At 38.9% G+C, this 22,226-nt stretch overlaps 2 protein-coding genes across 2 annotated transcripts; one reads left to right on the forward strand and one right to left on the reverse strand.

Annotated features, from left to right (window-relative positions):
* Positions 1-113: 113 nt before the first annotated feature.
* Positions 114-8,255, forward strand: GET1 (guided entry of tail-anchored proteins factor 1). The gene is made up of 5 exons (XM_049835043.1): positions 114-321; positions 2,519-2,684; positions 4,060-4,127; positions 4,989-5,103; positions 6,673-8,255. The coding sequence occupies exons 1-5, from the start codon at positions 232-234 to the stop codon at positions 6,744-6,746; spliced, it is 513 nt and encodes a 170-aa protein (XP_049691000.1). The 5' UTR covers positions 114-231; the 3' UTR covers positions 6,747-8,255.
* Positions 8,256-9,600: 1,345 nt separating this feature from the next.
* On the reverse strand, positions 9,601-20,365 carry LCA5L (lebercilin LCA5 like). Its single transcript, XM_049835040.1, is given in 8 exon segments — positions 9,601-9,950; positions 9,952-10,422; positions 10,424-10,478; positions 12,152-12,284; positions 12,585-12,694; positions 16,280-16,373; positions 18,324-18,461; positions 19,904-20,365. Coding segments are annotated over 8 exon segments (1,536 nt in total). The 5' UTR covers positions 20,351-20,365; the 3' UTR covers positions 9,601-9,862.
* Positions 20,366-22,226: the final 1,861 nt, after the last annotated feature.

The raw sequence follows: 22,226 nt of genomic DNA on the forward strand, positions 1-22,226 counted from the left end.
CCCCGCCCCGCCCACTCCCCTCCCCCGTCTGGCGCCAGGCGGGATCTCTCGGCGAACCAGCGCCTCCCCTAGCCGGGGGAAGTGGGGCGGAGCCTTCTGATTGGCCGGCCCCCGTCACGTGGCCGCACCTGACCCCGTTTCCCCTCACGCACGGCAGCCGCCCGCCGCCCCAACCCGTCCCGCCGCGATGCCGCCCGCCCGGGACTCTCGTTAGTGCCGGGGGCGGGCGGCATGGCGGAGAGCGGCGCCTGGCTGCTGGTGCTGAGCTCCGTCTTCCTCTGCAACGCTCTCAAGATCCTCCTGCCCTCCTGCTCCTCCATCGTAAGTGGCGTCGCCGCGCCCTCCCCGCCCCCGCCGGCCGGGGGCGGCGGCCCTTCCTCAGCCGGGGCCGCGACCGAGCTCCCGCCGCTCTTCCTCCCCTCTGCCCCCCCCCCCCCCCCCCCCCCCCGCAGCGGGGCCGCGGGACTCGCCCTGCCCGCCCGGGCTCCGCCGCCGAGGCAAAACGGGGAGGGGGGTGGGCGCCGGGCCGTCGGGTGGCCGAGGAGGGGGTGAGCGGCGGGGGGCAGGCAGGGCGTTGCGCAGGTCCCTGCCGGGGGCGTCGTCACCCCCGTCTGAGGGCTGAGCGATGAGGTGAAGCGGGGCGGGGGGAGCGGTGCCGGTTCGGGAGGTCTCCCGGTGCCCGGCCGTACCCGTGACCATCCCCGGCTGGGAGTAGCGGGGCCTGGTCCGGCTCTTCGCCTTGGGGGAGGGGAAGCTCGGGGGGGGGGCTCATACTGGGAGGAACTGGGGGTTCGCGAAACCGAACCGGCACCGCGACGGGGCCGACTCCGGCAGCCTCCATGGAGCCGGTCTTTGAAGCGGAGTTGCGGGTAACGAGTTACCGGTGTCTTAACTGATGCCGCTGAGGCTCCGGCCCTTAGGGCGTCGCGGGGGATGCGGAGGGGAGCTCTGCGGCCTTCCCTGTCTCCTGCACACCCGCCGCTGCGGCTGGGGGGGAGGTGAGCGGACCCAGGGCTTGAGGAGTTGGGTACCGTAGGAGAAAACCCAATGTCGCAGTCACTAATCGGGATGCCCTCCGGTCTGGTCTTAAGCATTTCTGTGGAAGCGTGGGTAACAGAATTATGGACCGTTAAACTCTGTGACTGCCAAATAAACTTACATGCGAGTAAGCATAAGCATGCTAAAATACCCATCGTTTTGCTCGTTCATGTGAATAACTTCACCGTCATGCAGATCTGTGCACACCATTCGATAATGGATAAAAATCCGTTAAAACATAAATTACTCCTAGCGATTTGAGAAGTTGAACAGAGTGACACCACAGATGACTAATGAAAATCTCTGCTCAACTTTCTGCTGTGGTTCGTGACAGAACGTAGTGTAACGTTCTCATTGACTGCACTACTGGGAACATCGTTTGTGGGGAAAAAATCACGCATGTGTTGAGAAAGCTAGGAAGATTTGCTAAGGAACAGCAAGAAAAAGTTTTTGTGTTCTTTGTATCTTCGTTTCTATGGTAGAAGGAGTTAATGAACCAATAAGCAGGTGGTGTATCACGAAAAGAAAGTAGGAAAGTAAAAGAAGGGGAGAAAATGTTTGCTTACGCAACGTATGATTACCTTTGTACGTTCCTGTCAGTAAGAAATAATTTTAGCCAAGAAACCAATGTTATAACAACCAAGTGTTATAAGAAAACCCCATTTAAACATGTGGGTAAGATGTAGGAAAAATAACTAATACAAATTTATGTTTCTGTTTTTGAGGCAGTGGTAAGATACTGCACTAGATGGATCACAACTCAGCCAGCATGGCAATCCGTGTGTTTCTAACAGCCCAGACTAGGCAATCTGTAATCTAGAGGAGTGATTCCCAATTGGTGAGCCATGCATTATTGGTGAGGTCTAAACTTGGGTTTCGGTGAATAAAGTTTACATACTAATTAGTTTAGACCCTGGCTGAGGCTGCTGGAGCTGGAAGTGGGAATGGTGAATGAGTAAGGGGCACTGCTGGAGCTGGAAGGAGTAGTAGTGAAGAGGAGTGCTTCCGGGGCCCTTCCTCCCCTGCGCATACCAGGTGCTTGTCATCCAAGCAGCGCATGGTGAGGACTGCAAGGAGGGAGGACAGCAGTTCAGCTCGGGATGCAGTGGCAGGCAGGGCCTGGGAGGTTTGAAAGATCTTGGAAGGCAGCAGCGTCATTGAGAGTGGGAAGATGAAGAGATGAAGGCAGAAACATAGAAGGAAGAGGCGGTTAACTGTAGTTAGAAAGGTTGAAAACCACTGCCCTACAGGGACGGTAAAACCCTTTCTGGTTTGCTTTAGTCAGAACAAGAGAGTAAAAATTCTTTGGCTTTTAGAACATGTTGCAGATGTTAAGCCGAGGTTTTCCTGTGTCTTCATGAAAGGGCCTTTTTTTGTGGGAGGCTTTTGAGTATGTAAACAGCAGATCGTACTTTATACATATTAAAGAAAATCAGTGGAATTCTGGATAAATAACTGATACTATTTCTTTATTTCTTAGATATCCAGATTGTTACAAAAGGATGCAGAGCAGGAATCCCAAATGAGAGCTGAAATTCAGAACATGAAGCAAGAACTCTCAACCATTAGTATGATGGATGAGTTTGCTAGATATGCCCGTCTGGAAAGAAAGATTAACAAAATGACTGACAAGCTTAAAACTCATGGTAGAGTGCAATGTTTATTCCCTTTTCTAGTTTCTGGAAAACATTTTGTCAAGAGTGTTTTCAATTTTAAGTATATTTCTCCTTCAACTTTTTTCCTCCCCCTCTTACCCATTTCCGGTGTTCCCTTCCATTTTTTCTCTCTTTTTTTCTTTAAAGTTTTTGGAGAGCTTGCTTTTGTCTTTCAGTTGCACATAGTTCTGCATACACTGATAAGGGATTGATTTAGATATAAAATTTTTCTTACAAGGAGTTTCCTGGGCTTCACTGTGTAATTATTTACTCTGTTTCCATGATGCTCATCACTGAATCATGTTTTGAATAAGTCAAGGAAGTCCTCTGCTGCGTATCTTCACTGCAAAAGGATGCATTGCTTGGTTGGGGCTGTTTGGTTAGTGTACCACAAAACGCTAGAGAGAAACTGTTGATCCATAAGACAACCAGATGAGATCTTTCCTGTCATTTTGAAATCCTGTTAGGTCTTACGCAGCAGCTTGTGCGATAAAGCTGTGGTGCTTTGCCTCGATTAGGATTTTATAGTATTATACTCCCTCATCTTGTGGTAGAAAATACACATAAACCTTTGGCACCAGAGCTTTTGCTCTTGTCTTTGCCCAGACTCGCTAACTGATCCTAACAGGATCGGAGACTGCTTGCTTTGTCTGCCTCCTCTGCGCAGAATGGTTGGATGTTTATAGGCTCCTTGCTTGGAGAAAGGACAACATTTACAACTGGCAGTTTTGGATTGCTTTCAATAGTATAATTCTTAATCCAATAATTTCAATTAAATGAGATCTGGGTAGTTTACTTAGCAATCAACAATGTTTTAGAAAACTTTAGGCCACCGTTATGTTAGAAGTTGTGCTGTCTTCACTGGGCTTCTTTATATTGGTCTGAGGTACTGTAACAGAAGAAAAATAGGCATGACCAAGATTCATTCAGTGAAGGAACAGTCTTAATGTGTTCCTGAATGAAAGAAGGCAAAAAGTGCATCTGCTAAAGCCATCATTCTCCTCTTTTAGGAAAGGGAAAAAATTACTTTATGCTTCATCTAAAGCAGGGTCTTAAATTAGTAACCACAGTGACTGTTCTCAATTGGGAATAGCATTCTTGATTACATGTGGCATTTCTCAGTCTAGGATATCAGTGTTTTGCAACTTTTCATAAGAAAAGTTAATAAGAAACTACGGTGTGATACAGACCTAGCACTTTCTAGCAGAAGGGTACTTTGAATATAGCTATGAGTAATTTGAAAAGAGATTTTTAAATAGTGTAATGTCCTGATTGGAAGAGTGAAATATTAATAAATTACTAGTTTGATGTAAGTATAATTCACTATTATAAATAATGCAGAGTATTTTTTTTTTCTTTTTAACAGTGAAAGCACGAACTGCCCAATTAGCCAAAATAAAGTGGGTTATAAATATTGTATTCTATATCTTACAAGTAAGTAAATATTTTATTATGGATACAAATTACTAAACCAAATCCTTAGTACTGTTACAATTCTCTCCTGCGTTTATTGGCTGGTGATTAGTCACACAGGTGTTTGACATACCAGTGGCACAATGCATGCCAAACTGAAAGAGCTTCTTGAAGTAGAAGAGAGAGATGTTGCTGATAAGGCCTGGTAGTTGGGGATGGAGGGAGTTTTGAGTCTCACTTTAGCTTTGTGGTTCTGGTTTTGAGATGACAAAGTAGGAGTTTGTCTTAACTCTTTAATCACTGGGGGTTTTTTTAATTTATATGTGGCACTGGACCCAGGAAAGTTCCAATACATACAAATATATTTTACTTACATTTTTGAAAACAAAATATGCTTTTGCTGAGGATGCAGATGTCCACTTACAGCTGCCACACATTTCCCCATGGTACCTCATCAGATTGTCCCTGTAGTTCAGACTTCATGCCAAAGAATTGTCTGCTAATAAGGATGACAGTGGTCAACCTGAAGATGTCTTTAGGGTAATGTTAGAGTGAGTTGGATTCCTAGCAGGCAGGGATTATGGCTAAAAACAGTCATCAGAATTTAACAATTACTATTGCTATATTTGTCTATGCTAGGTTGGAACCAGGGTCTCAAAAGAAAGCAGTATTTGCCAACATCTCACTGCTGCCTCTTAATGTTGTGTATAAATTTAAGGTCATACCGAATTTAAAAATATTTTCAACTTTCTTAAGAACAATGTAAATTAACAAAGAAACTATTCCCTTTAATTAGTATTTGTTATTTACTGGTTCAGAATAGCAGCGAAAACATACTTTGATGTGTATTGTTATCCAAGCTAATAAAAATTTCAATTCTAGGCTGCCTTGATGATCTCTCTGATTTGGAAGTACTATTCTGAGCCGGTTACGGTGCTTCCAAGCAAATGGCTTGCTCCGCTGGAGCGCTTGGTAGCCTTTCCTACCGGGGTGGCAGGTAAGGACTGAACATAGGAAAAAAATACATTTCCCAAGCCCAGGAGGATGCTAACAGTGTAGTGACAAAGAGCATACATAGATTAAAACCACTGCTTCTGTACGTTTCTTCTAACTCCCGTAACACGAGGAGGAGTTTCAAACATTTGGTCAGCTGTTTCCTATGTATTCAATTCTTGTTTATTTAACTGACAGGGAAATGGGCTCTTTGTCATTTTTATTTCTTCTCAAACAGAGCAGCTTTATCTGTATGGAATAGACCCTGGAGAAGATTTCAAATCAGAAATATTATTATATTAAGGAGTCCACTGAAATAGTACATTTGGGTTTAAAAATGGGGAGACACTTCATAGGTCTGTATTGCTTACATGTGTTTCTTATAAACTGCTGGGGCTTCATAGTAGTGTAACTCCAGAGTGATTTAGGTATGCTCTCTCTTGGCATTTTGTCTTGTCTATTCCCACCCTTTTTCCCATCACAATTCTGCTGCTTTTTTACCTACTTAAATCCTTTTCTTTTGGGCAGTTTAATGAATTAATGATCAGCACGATATCACAGGTTGTAGACACCTGTTTGTGAGTGAAAAGTGCGCTGGCTCTATGCTAACGGGATAAGTAGACAGGCAGAATGACAGGACGAAGTAATGTGGAAATTTACCTTCAAGCTAAAGTGCTGCTGGTGAATCTTCATATTAGGCTTCTAAGTCCTAACTGCCGTAGAAGGTATTCCAAAATATGTTGTTGCAATTGTATGTTATTGTATCTTTAATAGCTCTCTAGAGAATGAATGATATCCAGCATGCTTACTGGACAAGAGAAGAGTCTGCTTCTGGAGGAATAGTCCTTGGAGGACATTTATTTAAATAGCATTTGAAGGGATTTAAAAAAGTTCACATCTGTGTCTGCCTTCAAATCTCCTGCTTTGTCTTGGCTGATAATCGTAGTAAAGAGATTGCTTTTGAATTCTAGGTGATAAAACACAGAAATGTCTAAAAATCACCAAAAAGGTAGTTTCTTCACATGTGTGCCATGAATAACTATGTATTCCGTGATACTATGTAGCATGATTCTATGCAGTCTGCAATATGGATGTGCTGTGTATTACAGTCAGGGCACATCCTCCATTCCATCATACCAGTACAAATTTCTGTGCCGCTGGTTGGAATGACAGGACCCTGTAAAACAGCAGTGTGGGGCATCTGGGTCAGTAGCGAAGGTCTCAGTAGCTTTTTTCTATATAGCTGTATGGGGAGCAAGGGAAAAGGAGAGAAGTATGGATTTCATACTTTTTAAAAGACCAATTTAAATTTCCCAGGAAATTTACTTTGGCTTATATTCACATTATTTGTTACTCTTTTTCCCCACGCAATCTTCAGCTTTTCTCGGGACCAGCATGGAGTTAGCTGCCATTCCTTGAAGAGAGACATTTGTATATAAAAAGAAAGCTGTTTTGTTCCTGTTCACCTCATAACTCTTATGTTTAATTTTTTACACTTCCAAAGTTGTTTTCAGATGCATGTATGCTTCAGGGTTGTTACAATGACTTAAATCATGTTTTATATCTCTTTCAGGTGGTGTTGGAATTACATGTTGGCTTGTGGTTTGTAATAAAGTTGTAGCTATCATGCTACACCCTTTCAGCTGAAGGAATCCCAGTAATCCACAGAGTCCTCAACTGCATTTTCATTATTGCTGTTTTAAATGAATAAATAAAAAAAAAAAGAACAGTTGTCTTTCATGAGACTAGGTCTGAGATAATCTTTGTTTACTTCATTTATATCTGATTCATGGCAGAACCATAAGAATTTGTCATGGTATATATTCACCAAAATTGGAACATGTTGGATTTGTATTTTTAAGTCTGAAATACACTGGCATTAGGAATTACTTGGGGAGCTTTGCTCTTTCTTTGCTGTATAATATGGTAGTTTCACCCAAAGGTGGGATTATATTTGGTGCAAGTGGTACTAGAGGATAGAGGTAGGTTGGCTTAGGGTAGAACAGAATTGGTTTCCTCCTTGCTATTTTTTACAATAGAATTGGTGTATTCTTGGGCTGTCTTAGAAAATACGTTATTGGTATATACGCGGAATCAAGATTTTATCTCCCGAGACTCACTCAGTTGCCTAGTGCAGGATGGCTGGATACTTTTTCCTCCCTGACTTTTAAAACTCATTGAACACTTGACTTTTTTCCTACTTTTATTGATAACTGACCTTTCCTTCGTTGACATTTTTTCTGCTTCCCAAACTGAGTGAGGATCACTGAAACTGTTTCTTTACACGTTTTGGGAGGAAAGATCTGGCCAACATTCTGAAGCTCTGTGTTAGTAAAGAGAAAGTAGAAGATGGTGCTGTTCCTTCAGAGGACTACATTTCTAAGGGGGTTAGCATACATTAATGACAATCCAGGATAGCCCAAAACAGCTGTGTAAATGTAAAAAGGCAAATTAGTGATTTAAATGTCTGAAGTAGTAACAGAATGGCAGGAAGCAGGAGGAGGAGGGAAAACAATTTTCTGTTTTGGAGTGAATCCTTCTTGCTGTATTTAGATACAGGAAACAGCCACAATGTTTTGCATTTAAAGGAGGACAGAATTCTTCCTAGTACTGTGCCTGTAGAGCAGTGACAAAGTTGCATTATCTTCCACACTACCGTGATCTGCAACCCTGTCCTTGCTGCCCCATAAGACAAATGGGTGGGTTTGTGAAGTTCTTGTTCCACACCTCCTTTTTTTTATTTATTTTTTTTAATGTGAGCCTGAACAAAGCTCTAGGGGACACCTCTCCCTCTTTTGCTGGGCTTTGGTGGTTCTGGCTCAGCTTTCCACTCTGTACATTGGAATGCATCTGTTACGTTAGTTCAGGTCCTTTGCAGGAAGGAAGGGGCTGGGGCCCCTCCATAATTAACACTGCATTTAGAAATCAGTTCAAAAGGTCATGGTATATTGCGTGTATGTATGCATGAAATGTGTTTGGGTTTTTTAAATGTTAATTTAAAAAAAAATTTGGGTTTGTATTAAGGATTACATTTAGCCACCACGAAAATAGATGCATTAAATATCATCAAGAAAAAAAATGTTGTGATTGAATGTTATGTATATTTGTGTTTTTATTAACAAAATAAAGCTTTTCAACCCATCTCGGGTTTTCTAATCCATTATTCATTGCATTGATTAACAATCAATGTTAACTACAGTTTTCCTAACAAGAAAAAAAAAAACCAGAACCCAAACCAACACCCCCCTTACCCCCCTCCCATGTTCTTGCATAAGGAGATACTGTTGGATCAACAGGACTTTTTTTTTTTTTTTATTATTATTTAACTATGCCTTTGACATATTTCCAAATCTAAAGATGTGGCTATTGATATTTCTACTTAGCTTGTTCCAGACTTTAACACAGTGAAGTCAAGAAAAGCAGCATCATTTAAAATCTTCACAGTGGCATTTGCTGTTTATCCACACTGAGCGTGGGGTCATCAGATATGCAGTTTGTTGGCTGCTCTAGTCAAACATTTGCGTGAGTAAGGGCAAAAAGGCTTTTGGTCACCCAGTCAGTACAAACAGTAGTGTTGGATTATGTATGCTTGTTTGCTCTTAGCTTTGGGACAGCAGTAAAGGCATTGTAGAAGTATTAGGAGTTCATAGAGGAGAAACACCTACTTTTCTGACTGCGCAGTCATTTTGAAACCTGTCCACTGTACAGCTTAAGCACTACTTCAAGAAAAACCTTCGAAATTTTGAAAAGAAATACACTGCAAGTAGGTTCAGATCTAAATGTCTTAATCATTTTAAAAGCTTTTGCAGTATAATTTAAGTGGTTTTTTTTAAGTGCTACTGCCTTTTAAAATCAATAGAATACACATAATTTTCCCTAACTTCACATCATTTTAGCAAGTGTTTCATTAATTACTATGAGGAACAAAATGTAATCCTCCTACCCTCACTTACATAACCTTAAACACAGGATTTTTAAAGGCTTTTTGAGAACTGGATATGCCTGACTTCTCCAAAACAATAGTTTACTCTTGCACATTCATCTTTGTATGTCAGCTGTGGAAGTTACCAGGCAAACTGCTTTGATAAATTCTAACGGTGGAAAAGAATGAAGCTTTAGAGCTTTATAATGCTAGTGAAAACAATGTAATAGCGAATTATTTTTATTATGTGTGAATTCTGGAAGCTATTTCAGGAGTGAAGAAAATAAAAATTATTTTCTTTTATTGCATTGTTGGTACTAACCCAATAATGAACCCAATGAAAGCAGTTTGCTCACTTCAGCTAGCTAACAAATAATCAGCTTCAAAATTCAAACTGCAGAGAGAATGCAAAAAAAAAAAGGAAATTACAAAACAAGGACATAACTTGGACACCTGATAGCAGGTAAAAATGCTGTAATTGTTAAGGCCCTCTTAGTAAGACACACGCATGCACATGCATGGACGCAGACCAAGAACTGGAAAATGTTCTTCTGTGACAACTGATTTGACTATCATTTTGGAAAAATCATTGAAAGAAATTGTCAGTATTTGTAAGATTTAATATGCATTTAATGAAGGTAAAAACATTGTTTTTTAAAAAAATGTTTTAAATTACCCATATTCCTAGAATAAAGATAAGTTGATGTACTTAACTAACCAAATAAAATAATCAGTTTGTGTATTCTCATAAGGTTATTTGTAACAATTTCATTAGTGTTACGTGCTTTACACTATAAACTAGTGGTGGTTTGAAACTTGGCTTGTGTAATCCTGCATCCTTTCACTTCCCTTTCTTCATTCCTCTCATGTTAGAACTTGAATGGTTGTCTCTTCAAACACAGCCTGGTCCAAAGAGTTCTTTCATAAGACTTTTTCCTTTCAGCAAATGACATGTGAGCGCAGCCTTCTGCTTCAGTGGAACTGTCCTTCTGCCTTGTTTTGGTAACTTTACCAAAAGATGGTTCATATAGCCCAAAGGAATTTTTCATTTTTGATTCAGCTGGTTCACTGCAGTCCTGACCTGCATGTCTATGGTTGCAAAGACTGCCTTTTTTTGATTTTGTACCTGATGTAAGAAGCCCACGATGCAAATTCTCAGTGGCATCTGAGAATATGGGGGGGCGGTTCAGCCTAATGAGTCTTTTGTTTCTTGGACCTGGAGTAACACATTTAGTCCCTGCCTTCGTGCTGTTATTCAGCTGTTCATCTGGCTTTTTTTCTTCTTTTTCATACTCTTCCACTGCATCTTCCTCTTGACTTTTCTCTTTTACATTGTCACTTACAGGCGTTTGTTCAGTTTTCATCATTTTTTTCAGCTCCCGTTTAAGCAAATCTGACTTCCATAAATTCCAGACAAGTGTATTCTTCCATCAGTAGTCTGCCCTCCCTTAAATACTCTAAAATGAAATAGTGTGGGGTTTAGGAATGTCTTAAATTGCCTAGGAACATAAAGAGTCATGAAGCATTAATGACAGCAAGTTTCACTTCATTGCTTAAGTTGTTACTGTTGATGGTATTTCAGTCTTGAGGGTTATAACAATGCTATTTACTAATAAATATAACAGGATGGGGCAAGATTTAAACAAGATCATTGTACCATTGAATCCAGGTAAATATCTTTATTTTTACCTTTTTCATTATGTTTAATTTATTACATGAACTAGCATGCAAATATAATCAGTAACGGATAAATATACAGGTCCAGAGAAGTCCTGTACAATGCAATGGAGAAACCACATGAGATCTGAACTCCAGTTGTAATTTTCTTGCTTTTAAATGGAACTTAAGTATATGTATGATTTTCTTTCCCTTAATTGACAACACAGTTGCTTGTTGCATGGAGCAGAATACACTGCAACCCTCTAACCTATAAATGAGTAGAAAAAGGTATGTGTATACTGAATGCCTACAGTAAATACATTTGTCTGCTGCAGGGGACAGACTGTAATAGGTTCTGTGCTTTGGAGAGACACAAAGAGTACCTTCAAAATGAGGCAGAGTACAAGCATAAAGGAGAAGTATGAAGTTGCACTTACTAAAAGAGCTAAATAAGATTTCAATAAGTAAATCTAATCTCGACAGTGGGAGAAAGCCGTAATAAAGTCTGGCAAACAGTGAGGAGAGAGATTCACAGGCAGAATCAGAAGACTTGTGTTTTCTGTCAGTTTTAAAAGGGGATTTCAAAGACAAATGGTGACTTCGGTTATCTGGTGGGGTCTGGAAAGGCTGCAGGCTGAAAAGGCGGAGTACAAAACACAGGAGTTAACGCATTCCAGATTACTAGCTCTGTTACTGATCTAGTAAGTGACCTCAGCAACCCATTTCACCTCTGTAAATGCATGACCTTTAGGTCACGTAATATCCCTTACCATTTGTGAAGCATGATGGCATTCAGATCTTCATTCTTTCTATAAGGCTTACTATAATGAAAATAACATGAATATTTTTAGGAAAAAAAAACCTCACATAAAAGAATAGATGCACTGGCTCCTTCTTTCTTCTGTTCTACAGAATTTCTTCAAAATAAAGGTGTTTCTAGATAAGTAAGTCCCTTGCATATAACTTTTATATGAGAACACAGTCAATGGCTAAGATTTACATAAAATCTATTTACAGTGATCATTGTAATGGAGATGCTCCCAGCCCTTGAAGAAGCCCTTTTCCTTTCTTAGCAATAGATCCTGAGCCAGAAATGTATGTTGACATCAGGTATGATGAAGGTTCACCACCAATAATTTAAGATCAGTATTTGATTAGTGTGGAATTAGCAAACTATTAACAAAAGTATACTTTTACAGATAAAGCATTGACTTTTTACCAACATGACCGGGAACTGCTTTTAGAAGTACAGCAGCATGAAGATGCCTTATACTGTGGAGCAGCTCTGCAGTCAGTCTAGCACCACCAGCAGCTGGATTTCAGCAACTCTTAATACTTTATTTTGTTGACCTAGTTCCTGTCAGTCAGGTGCCAGCTAATGGCTGTCAGACCCATGTAAACTACCAATACCATCAGTTCATTCACTTTTGAAAAGATCAAATTAATTTCTGAGAAAAATGTTAAAATACACGTCTACATGTTCTATTAAAAGTTTCTGGCCTTGGTATTTTCTTGGTTGAATGCTTTTCTGTTCTACATTGGGCATCTGTGTATGCTTCGTTTGCTTCAGCTTTTTGATTCTTATCTTCTGAAGACATTTTCTCCTATAATTGGCGATTAAAGGTAAAAATAATGAGGGAATACTTGTTTAGTGACTTTTAAAAGTACACAGTCAGTGCAATACTTAAAAAAGATTAGTAATTTCTATCACTGTTACATTCTTATTTTGTATCATAACATTTGTCCTACATATTTTCTGTAACATAATTACATTCACACAAAATCCACATCCTAGAAAGTTAAGATGATGGATCAGGCTATTCAGGCATATTACTGAAACTTATGGAATAATATACAATTTAGCTGAGAGTTTAAACAAGGGCTTGGATCCAGATCTTTCATACCTTTGTTAGCCGAACTGGGCTTTTTTCTGTTTCCTGAGTTTGGCACTGTAACAGCAGCAGTGATCTAAAATTCTGTTTATCTACTTGTACTGATCTGTTTATACTAATACCTATTGAAAAAGGACAATCGTTAGTAACACAGTAGTTTCTGGAATCATATTGTTGGTATAAACAAAAGATATATTTAATGACTGATGATACTGATATGTAGCCTAGGATTTAAACATTTTTTTTCTGCATGTCTTAATGCCTTTTAATAAAGAAATTCTTTGTTCTACCTGATCTATATAATGCTGAAACTGGAACACAAACATAGCTACCTGGACTTTTGAGCGTTTTCATCCATACATCAGTACATCATAAACATACTAAAGTTCTATATCTACACCACCCTGTTCGGATGGAACATGCAAAGCCAGACAAATATGTCTATACCCTAGAGCCCATATGGGCTTAATTTGTGTGGTAACATTTCTAATGTAAATTTAAGAGGTCTGGTATGAGGCCTCAGCTTTCCGGTTCCTAAATTTGGATCTTACAGAGTATAATAAACATGCTTGCTTTTATGCCTTCTGACTTGATTACTCACCTTTCTCAAAGTTCAGTGCTTATGTAAGTCTTTATGGAACAAAGCTCTTCAGAGGAAATGCTTAACACTGTTTGAAATACAGTCTTTGGCAAGAGATTGCAAGGGAGTGATTGAATGAGATTTAAAGAAATAGCTGAATGGAGATGGGATGGAAAAGGTCAGTATATTGTTCTTTTATTCTATTTTTAGAATAATTTTGACATGAGTACAGTAGCTGAGAAAGTTGCTAGCCCAGCAGCAAAAATGTGACCTTACATACATCAGCATTCCACCTTTTTCCCAGATTCGATCTCTGAAATCGGAAAAAGGCTTTCCATAAATATGGTGATTTTCAAATGTTTGCAGGTTGGTGGTAAAAAGGATGTTGATAACCAATTTGAGGATTACTCTTGAAGGAATTGCTGTGGTGATGTGGAGGGAATTAGTTTTCCCTTTTGAAAGGCAACCTGCGATTAGTTATTTCAATAGCTTTTTCACCAGGAACCAGCGGAGCGTTCCCCAGATTCAGTACTAGGGGGAGCTGTACCTCTAGATGAGCTGGTGTGAACTTCCCACAACTGAGCAAACTGCTCTCCTGAAGAGCTTATGAATTTAATGGCTTCATTCAATAGATCAATTTTATTTAGGTACATAGAGCTTTCTGATAACCTAAGCAAGCCTACCTTCAGCTATTTATCAGGAGTGTTAAAAAATGCAGCCCCACAGTTCTTCTTTTCTTTTCTGCTGGGTAAAAATTTTTGCAAACACAGAATAGAAAATAACTACTTGAAGAAGTAGCTCTTTCTAGGTCTGTTATAGGAAAATTCAAGTCAATAGTGAAAAGGAAAAATAATTGTCAGTCATTCCAATTCTAGATTTCTAAACCATCTCTTTCCATTAACTGGCAGAGAATGAAACTTTTATTGGCCAAAAATACCAAGAGAACTGACAGTTTTGCTTGGAACCTTTTCATTGCAAAATATCAGGTCTCACTCCAACTAAGCTCCCTTATCTTGCCTAAAGAAAAGAAGAACTTATGTGGTAAACAGTGATTTAAGTGCTGCAATTTAAATAACGTTATTGTACAAGTCCATATGTGAGTAAAATTAAAGAAAATACAGCTGGTTCTCTGACATAACTAAAACTGGAATTCTGAGTTTCATAAAAAACTGTGTCTGACTTGGAATGAAAAATAGGAATTTGTGTTTCTTAATTTTACAGCTTGAATTACCAACCTTTTCCCTGTAGTTGACTTGTAGTTAAGGCAGAGTAATGGATTTGCAAAGGCAATGAAGAGGAAACAAATAAGCAACTGACTGTGATAAGACTTTGTACTGATACCATAATTTGAAGAATTCTGTGGGCATGTGCAATATTTTCAGCAGATATATTTGCTACCATGTAAATTTGAAGTGCTCTTCTGCACCCATATGAAGAAAGTTCCAATTCCTCCTTCAGTTTAGCAGCAGGAATATCTGACCAGTATTTTAAAGAGGTGCTTAAGACAGGAAAGTCAATGTTCAGATCATTGTCCAAAATTAAGGATATAAGTTTGTCATGTAGAAAGCTCTCATTTAGGATATTGACAGAACATTTATGACCCTGAGTAGGAGGCAAAATACTATTTTCAACGTGGGGAAAGTACCTGAAATATGTTTATCAGTTTCTGTAAAAAACACATTTATTAATAAATTCTAGATGCTACATCTAAAGCATATGGCAATCAGAAATTTATAAGTGCTTTAAGAAAACTATCTTCTTCAACATTTTTGTCCCTGATGAATATAATGAGCACATGGGCAACAGAACAGTTCTTGGCTTGTATGATTTGTAATTGCTTTTAGCTGTTGCTCCCTCAGTTCAAGGGGTGGGATCCACTTGTCTGAACACAGGCGCCTCTTGCTATTTGAGATGCCTTCGAGTATTCAAGGTATCAGGCTGGCTGATATTACACAGGACCGATGGGACACCCGTGTCCTTCTGGAACAACAACTACAGGGCCAGGCAGAATGTGCTAGGACATCTCAAATGGCACTGGATGCCTATAATTAGGCAGTTGAATCCCACACAAGGTAGCTGCTCCTGGAATGTTTGATAGACAAAATTGCACATAATAGATATTTCTCTCCAATACCTGTCCGAGCATCCACGTGAAAGAAACACTCTTCACCAAAGAGCTCTTTTTTCCTTGATAGAATTAACTTTCTATTGTTCTTTTCTATCATTCTACTATATTATTCTAAATAGCATCAATTCTGTGGATAGAATTCATTCAGACAATATAAAATAACTGGATTATTATGATGTCTGGTTGCCCATTTAAATTTACTTATGCTAAAAAACAAAGGACTAGTAAGGATAAACATTCTCTTCTCTCAGATAAACTGACAGTACAATCATCAGACTAGCCTTTAAACTTCCTAAACCTTGTTTGTATCTGAAAACTCCTCCTCTCCTTTCACCCCAACAAAATCCGAGTTGTAGGAGCTTCAATAATGGACATTGAAGCATCTCTGCTACTTGTTAAGCTACAGGGTCTAAGGATATTAAAGATGAGAAAACAGTTTTTAAAGACCCAATTAAATTCATTATTTTTGCTCATATAAAAGCACTTTGAAGGTCTGTACTAAAACTAGGAACTTGCTACAGGAGGGTTGTTTGTGAGGTGCTTTGAGTTAGTGAGTCACGTTGTGGGAATTCTAGGTCTAGGGTGGCCACTTCTCCAGGTAAAGTCAAAGGGAACAGCCTGAACAAAAATTAGCCTGCAAAAGCTTTGTGGACTGATAGCTTCACCACATTAAAAAACAAATAGGCAAACAGCTCTTGATGCAAATGGACACTTAAAATAGCACCACTGCTTCACTGTCACTGTTAGTATACTAAAACTATGTATGCTAAACTCTATTCATGATGAAAATTGGGTTAAATATTAAAAATGGGTCATGTATTTGTATTCATAAAACAAATGAGCAAAAAACCAAGCACTTCTTTTTAAATTACATGTGACAATATTTTTAGCCCATATCAAAGTACTATATTGGCTTTTATTTTGGCATATAAGTCCCAGTTATAAAACAATGTAAGTTGCACATAACTAAACAAAAAAGGAAAATGAATATACACATACTTTTTTCATGAGGTACTGAATCACTTTTGTCTTTGGGGATTTTAGGCATCCAATTTGCACAGGTATTTTTTATGTAAAGTTGACGATCTTTTTCCTAAGAAGAAATAAACACTATTAAACTTATAATATGCATTAAGAATTACTTTTTACCAACTTAATTTTCCTACGTTGGGAGAAAACTCAGTGATTTTGCTTTGTGCCAGGCAATGTGGTGACTTTGTCATTTACATAAACAGGAATCTGTCGTTTTCTTTCATGAGCCAAATCAAAATTCCCCCTTTTTAAGGCTAAGAACACATCTGTATACCTACATGATCTTTTTCATAACACAGTGTTCAGAAGATGAAGTCTTCTCTAATGATTTTTTTCATTTGTTGTTCTGAGGGGTTTTTTTCGGACTAAGTAACTTTTGTCTTTACTTGCTTTTTTTTAAAATTTATTTACTCAATGCCCTCGGTTACAATGAGCTCAGTTCTGGTTTACAACCTATTGCTTGGGAGATGTAAACATAAACTCGGGAGACATAATCTTCAGAGGCACACTTTTAAAATTTATTTAGCAAGAGTCCTCTTTCCTTACTGAAATCTGTCTTAAACACAGAAGAGAGATTTCAGTAATACTCTCACTGTATCAGTTTTTTAGTGTGAAAAATAGGAGCTGCATTTACTTTGGAAATACAGGTTGTCCTGAAAGTGTGTCTGAATAGCTTGAATGATCTGAATGAGCCAGGTGCCCAAAACTATGAATGTGTAAGAATAAACTCTGTTATGGCACAGAAATAAGGTTAATAAGCATGTCTGGTCGTCTTTGTGGTAAAACAATAGAAGGTTTTGTAAATCTAAATATAAGATTAAGAGAACTGCACACACGGAAAACACATGAAATAATAGAAATATTTTAGAGAAGCATTAAGGTGAGAACTGTACTTCAGAATAATAACACATTTGTGTTCCTGGGACTACAATTATACCCATCTCCCAGATCTGCTCACATAGGAGGAGATCAGACTCCGGCAGAGAAATAGCCCCGCAAGTGCTATTCGGGGGACTTTGATATGGGGCCTGGCAAGAGCGGTGTACTTTTTTTTCCTTTCCCAACAGCTCACTGGGCTTTTGCAGCTGGGCAGCCTAGCTGCTGCCAAATACGAAGAGGAAAGTTTCTGCACTTGATACATAGGTAAGAGGGACAAACAATGCCCCTGTACAGAAATGCAAATCTCTGTGAATCCTCAGGAGTTGCCTGTTTTGTCCTTCACAATGTCTGGGAAAACTCCCTATAACAGCATATTTCACAGACATTTGATTCCATTTAGAAAGAGAAAGCTCCCTAGCAGGATCACAGATGGATGGGTCACTTTACATAGAAATAAAAAAAAAGTATATTTTAACTGTGTTACAAACAGTTTAGATTATTAAAAAGCCACAAGGGTTTTCATGTTTTCTGGAATATGTACTGTTTTTCTTGTTTACAACTCATATGACATACCATTTGTGGCAGTTTTATTTCTATTTCTATTCAGTGTCACTTTTAGGTTCTCCTGTATGTTTGGTTTACAAGCATTACAGTAAGTGTTGAACTAGGCATATTTGTCCCAAAAATATTTGTCTAAAAACCAAGCTGGAATTTAAACAAACTATTGAAACGTTTAGGTAAGTCTTTTTGTTAAAGTCTAGTTTTGCAGATTGTAATACTTGGCTCATTTTTATTTGAAAGTGTTTCTGTAAAGGAGCTCATTTAAAGTTAGTAGATGAATATATTGACGTAGATCTACCAAAATGGTAACAAGTTGGTATGGATTATTTGTTCAAATTGTGATGCATTAATGTCTGTTTCGATTAGTTATTGAACTATTTTGACCTTTTGAGAAATAGACCAGACAATAATTTCATCATTTGATATTTTGGGGTTTTTTTGGTAGACTATACACTCAACTAGGAAACAAAAATTCCATTACTAAATAATATAAAAGAGGAAAAAGGAATAGGTAACATTAAACACTTGAGTTTTCTTGTAGGAACAGAAACCTGTTTAAAATCTTGAATACCTTAATTTTTTGGTGAAGAGATTTAATTTCCATTTGCAAGTTCTTTGTAATTATCCCAGTTTCCACAGCTTTTTTGTTCTCATTTGCCAGCTGACAACTAAAGGTGCTATTGTTCAATTTCAGCTGCTTTTCCAGGCTCTTAAAAAAAATTACATATTTTACCATATGCACGTACTCAGTATGACTGTTGAAAAATTTCAGTTCTTACCAGATTCAAAAAATAAGCATGCTGATATAATGAAAAGTAAGCTTCTAGCAATTATATTCTGTTGTAAACAATGCATGAAATTATGACAAAGTATCTGAAAAATTACTTTAAAAATGAGCAAAAACTGGTTTAAAACCTAATTTTACTAAACAAAGAAAAAGTATTTTTGGCATTTAACATAAAACATAGGACTGTACATTACCTTTCTGATGGATTAATGAATACAATATCTTTGAGAATTGTTAAGACAACATTTCTGTTCACACTGAGATCTGTTAACTGCGGCAGCATAAAGAGGCTTAGTGTCAATGAAAAGTTAGGTAATTTATTGAGTACTTTATTGAGTACTTTGTCATCAGAACCCAGTGCCATGCACTGAAATTACAGTTACTAAAACTGTAAGGTGGACACCCAACCCTGCATGCTTTTTATAGCTTCTCACTAGGACTTCTGTAAATAGAAAGTTTTCAAAAAAGAGTCTGAATTCAGCTGTTTATATTTTCATTTTCTTTCATGTAATAAATGTACTTCAGAGCCAGCTGTTCAGATGGTGAAATGCCTCTAAGATTACCTGGCTCTTTATTTAATTCTATGCATAATATACCCCATAGAAAATAGAAATTAATTCCTGGAGGACAATGGAAATTTCACTCTTCCAGGTTTGTATTAAAAACTGTATTACTGTCTTTTTGTGAAAGGTTCAATGAAAGTAAAGAAGCATTAGATATTAAGAGGAGCTGAATTATCTCCTCTTAAACTCCCACCGGGCTTTTACTACAGTCGCATAATAAACCAACAGTAGAACCAACCCTAAAATCTAGGACACCTGACTACGGCTTAATTCAGCAGCCACCCTACAGCTGACTACAGTGAGTGACAGTAACTAGTGAATAGATGTAGGTATGTCCATGCTGCTCACCAGTACCACGTGAAAATAACAGCGCTAGTTCCAGATAAGCCAGCTTTGGTGGTCTCCATGTATAACTAATCCTGCTGTTGTGGCTAGACGGCCCAAGCAAGCCTGGGTACCCCATGCTGCTGGCGGGGAGCAGAGCAGACACGCTGTTGAAGAGTGCTCTCCAGCTATATGCTACACAGGGTTAAGGCATACAACTTAATTCCTAAAAGATCTTTACTGCTGAACTTAATCTACTCACACATTTCTGCCAAATTTTAAAATAGTGGAAGGGGGTACTACTGCCATTTTTAGTACCTTACACTCAGGACAGCACTGGATTAAAAAGAATGTTCAATGTTACAGGGCTGTAACAGAATAATTAATGTGACAAGAAGCAGCTAAATCTTTCCACTATTCTTGCACAGAAACCTCTCCTATTATTGTTCCAGAAATACAATGATATGCATATATTACCTGTATTGTCTTATGATTCTCTTCCATTTTTTCTGTAAGGGCTGATAATCTGTGATCAAGTTCCTCTCTCTCTGCAAGAGCTTTGTCTTCTGAAAGCATATGCAAGGTCTGCAAAGCATTTTTAGCTTTTAGCAGCTCTGCTTCAACTTTTCTGAGCTTCCTGGATGCATTTCTCTCATTCTCCTGAGACATCCTCAGGAGTTTCCTTAAAGCTCTCACCTCATCATAATGACTCCCTAAAAGATCCAGCAAGTTACTTCCTGAATTTTCGTATCTACCTATTGCTTTCGAGTGTCGACACTGAAGCTGTTTCAAAATGTGGTTTTCTAAGCTTGATGCTTCTAATTTGTGTTGTAAATAACATATTTCATTTTTCAGCTCTTTAATTTTGTGAAGGCTTGCTGATGATATTTGCTGAGCCACTGCATTTTTTTTCTGGGAAATCATACTACTCTGCAGGCTCAAAAATGAAGAATTCTGATGTGGTATTTTCTCAGCTGGCAATTTTTTTCCTCCTGCATTCAGAGCAAAGTAAACTGGCATTGATATATAGCAATCATCTGAGACAGCAAAATCACTGTATGTCTTTACTGCTCACATAAGCTCATATACTGCTCATCCAAGGTAGTTAACTAGTATATCTGACAAAATGCCCAAGATCTATACTGAGACTCCAATGTTCAAGTATTTCACAGACAAATCTATTAAAAATTTATATCTCTGTGTGTGCATTTATGTGGCTGCACTGGGCCACAGCTAACTAGGTCTACAGGAGGTCAGGGTTCCCTCCTTTCATTCTCTGAAGCCATTTTCATTAGAAACAGCCATCAGGCTCACCTTTCATTAATAAGGGTAACAACACAGGTGGTGTCTTCTGAGGCAAACAGCAATAATACTCTGGGCATAACTTAGTAAAGTATGTTTATGTTAACACATTACTCCAGTATCAATGGAAATAAATGAATTGTAAATTGTGCAGTTCGCTAATGTAGGCATGATCTGGGGACTGATGAACCAAATTCAACTCACCTAGAACGATTCCCAAGAGGGAGGACCTACACCTTGAATAGGGGTGTGATAGAAAAAACCCAACATAGTAATCTACAGGTCTGCAAGAACTCAAAAACCAAGGTGATCACAATAACACATGGTTAAATTTCTCTGCAATTAGGTTGTCTAACCAGCTTTTTAGAATTTTCAAGTCAGCTTTGAATTAAACTACATTTTTAAAACTTACCTGCTTATTAGTATAGAACAGTTATACAGTTGTGTACACTGTTTCTATACAGCAACTGAAAAAATCTTTATGGGCTAGCATTCTAAGTGTATTACTGCCATTTGCCTGCCTTTATGGCCAGCATTCTGAGTGAATTACTCTCATTTTCCTTTCCTGAAACATAATTAGAATTTGAAAATAGTCAAGACTGTAAATCTGAGTGTACTCCCCTTTTTCAGGCATATAATCAATGTCACTATTACTCTCAGGACATTTCAGGCAGTATTTTACTAGATGTTTATTAGAATAATTTAGATCACGTAACATTTTATGGATAACATAAGTAAGGTCCTAACCTAAAAAGGCACCAGAGGAAAAGGACAGATCTTTTCAAGCGTTTCTGTTGAAACCAATGGGTGTTCTGCACACAAACCCTTTACAGGAGCAGGCCCCAACCAGAACATCCCATTGCAGATGGGAAGAAACATCAAATCAGTGGTAGGAAAAGTAAAGCAGGACACCGCCTAAGCCAGGCACCACCACGCCGTGACCTCGCTGCTTCCATGACCTAAGCCAGAATAGTGGACAGCTATGGAAAGAGTGTTATCTAGGAAGAGAGAGATGTGTGGGGTAGTGGCTTCAGCAGGGAAAGGGCTTTTCCCTGCAGCAGCAGCACCTATCGCTAGCTCTCTCCTTCCCTGCTGGCAGCAGCTGCACCAGCCCGCATGTTCTCCACAGCTTCAGCCCAGGTCTGCACCTCCCTTTCCCATGGCAGGGCCTGGAGGCAGCAAGATAGAGGAAAGTATGAAGGGGGTCAGTTATACAATTCTATCTATCCTTTGCTCTTATTCCTGAAATACCTGATCCACTCAACTGTTTCAGGACACAAACCCAATGGCCTTTGTTCTGATGGTCCTGCTGATAGAGGAGAGAGAGCGGGGCTGAGCTGGTAGGACCTTGCTCATCCAGAGCCACGTGGGGGGAATAGACTATCAAATTTGATGTGATAGCAAAAGGAAAGGATAGACAGAATCTGAGATAAGGAATCAAAAGGAGGAGAGACTGTGATTTGGGCAGGGCAGTTATTTTTTTTATTTATGTTTTAAA

The sequence above is a fragment of the Accipiter gentilis genome, chromosome 32 (assembly GCF_929443795.1).
Source record: "Accipiter gentilis chromosome 32, bAccGen1.1, whole genome shotgun sequence".
NCBI classification, from domain to species: Eukaryota; Metazoa; Chordata; class Aves; order Accipitriformes; family Accipitridae; genus Astur; species Astur gentilis.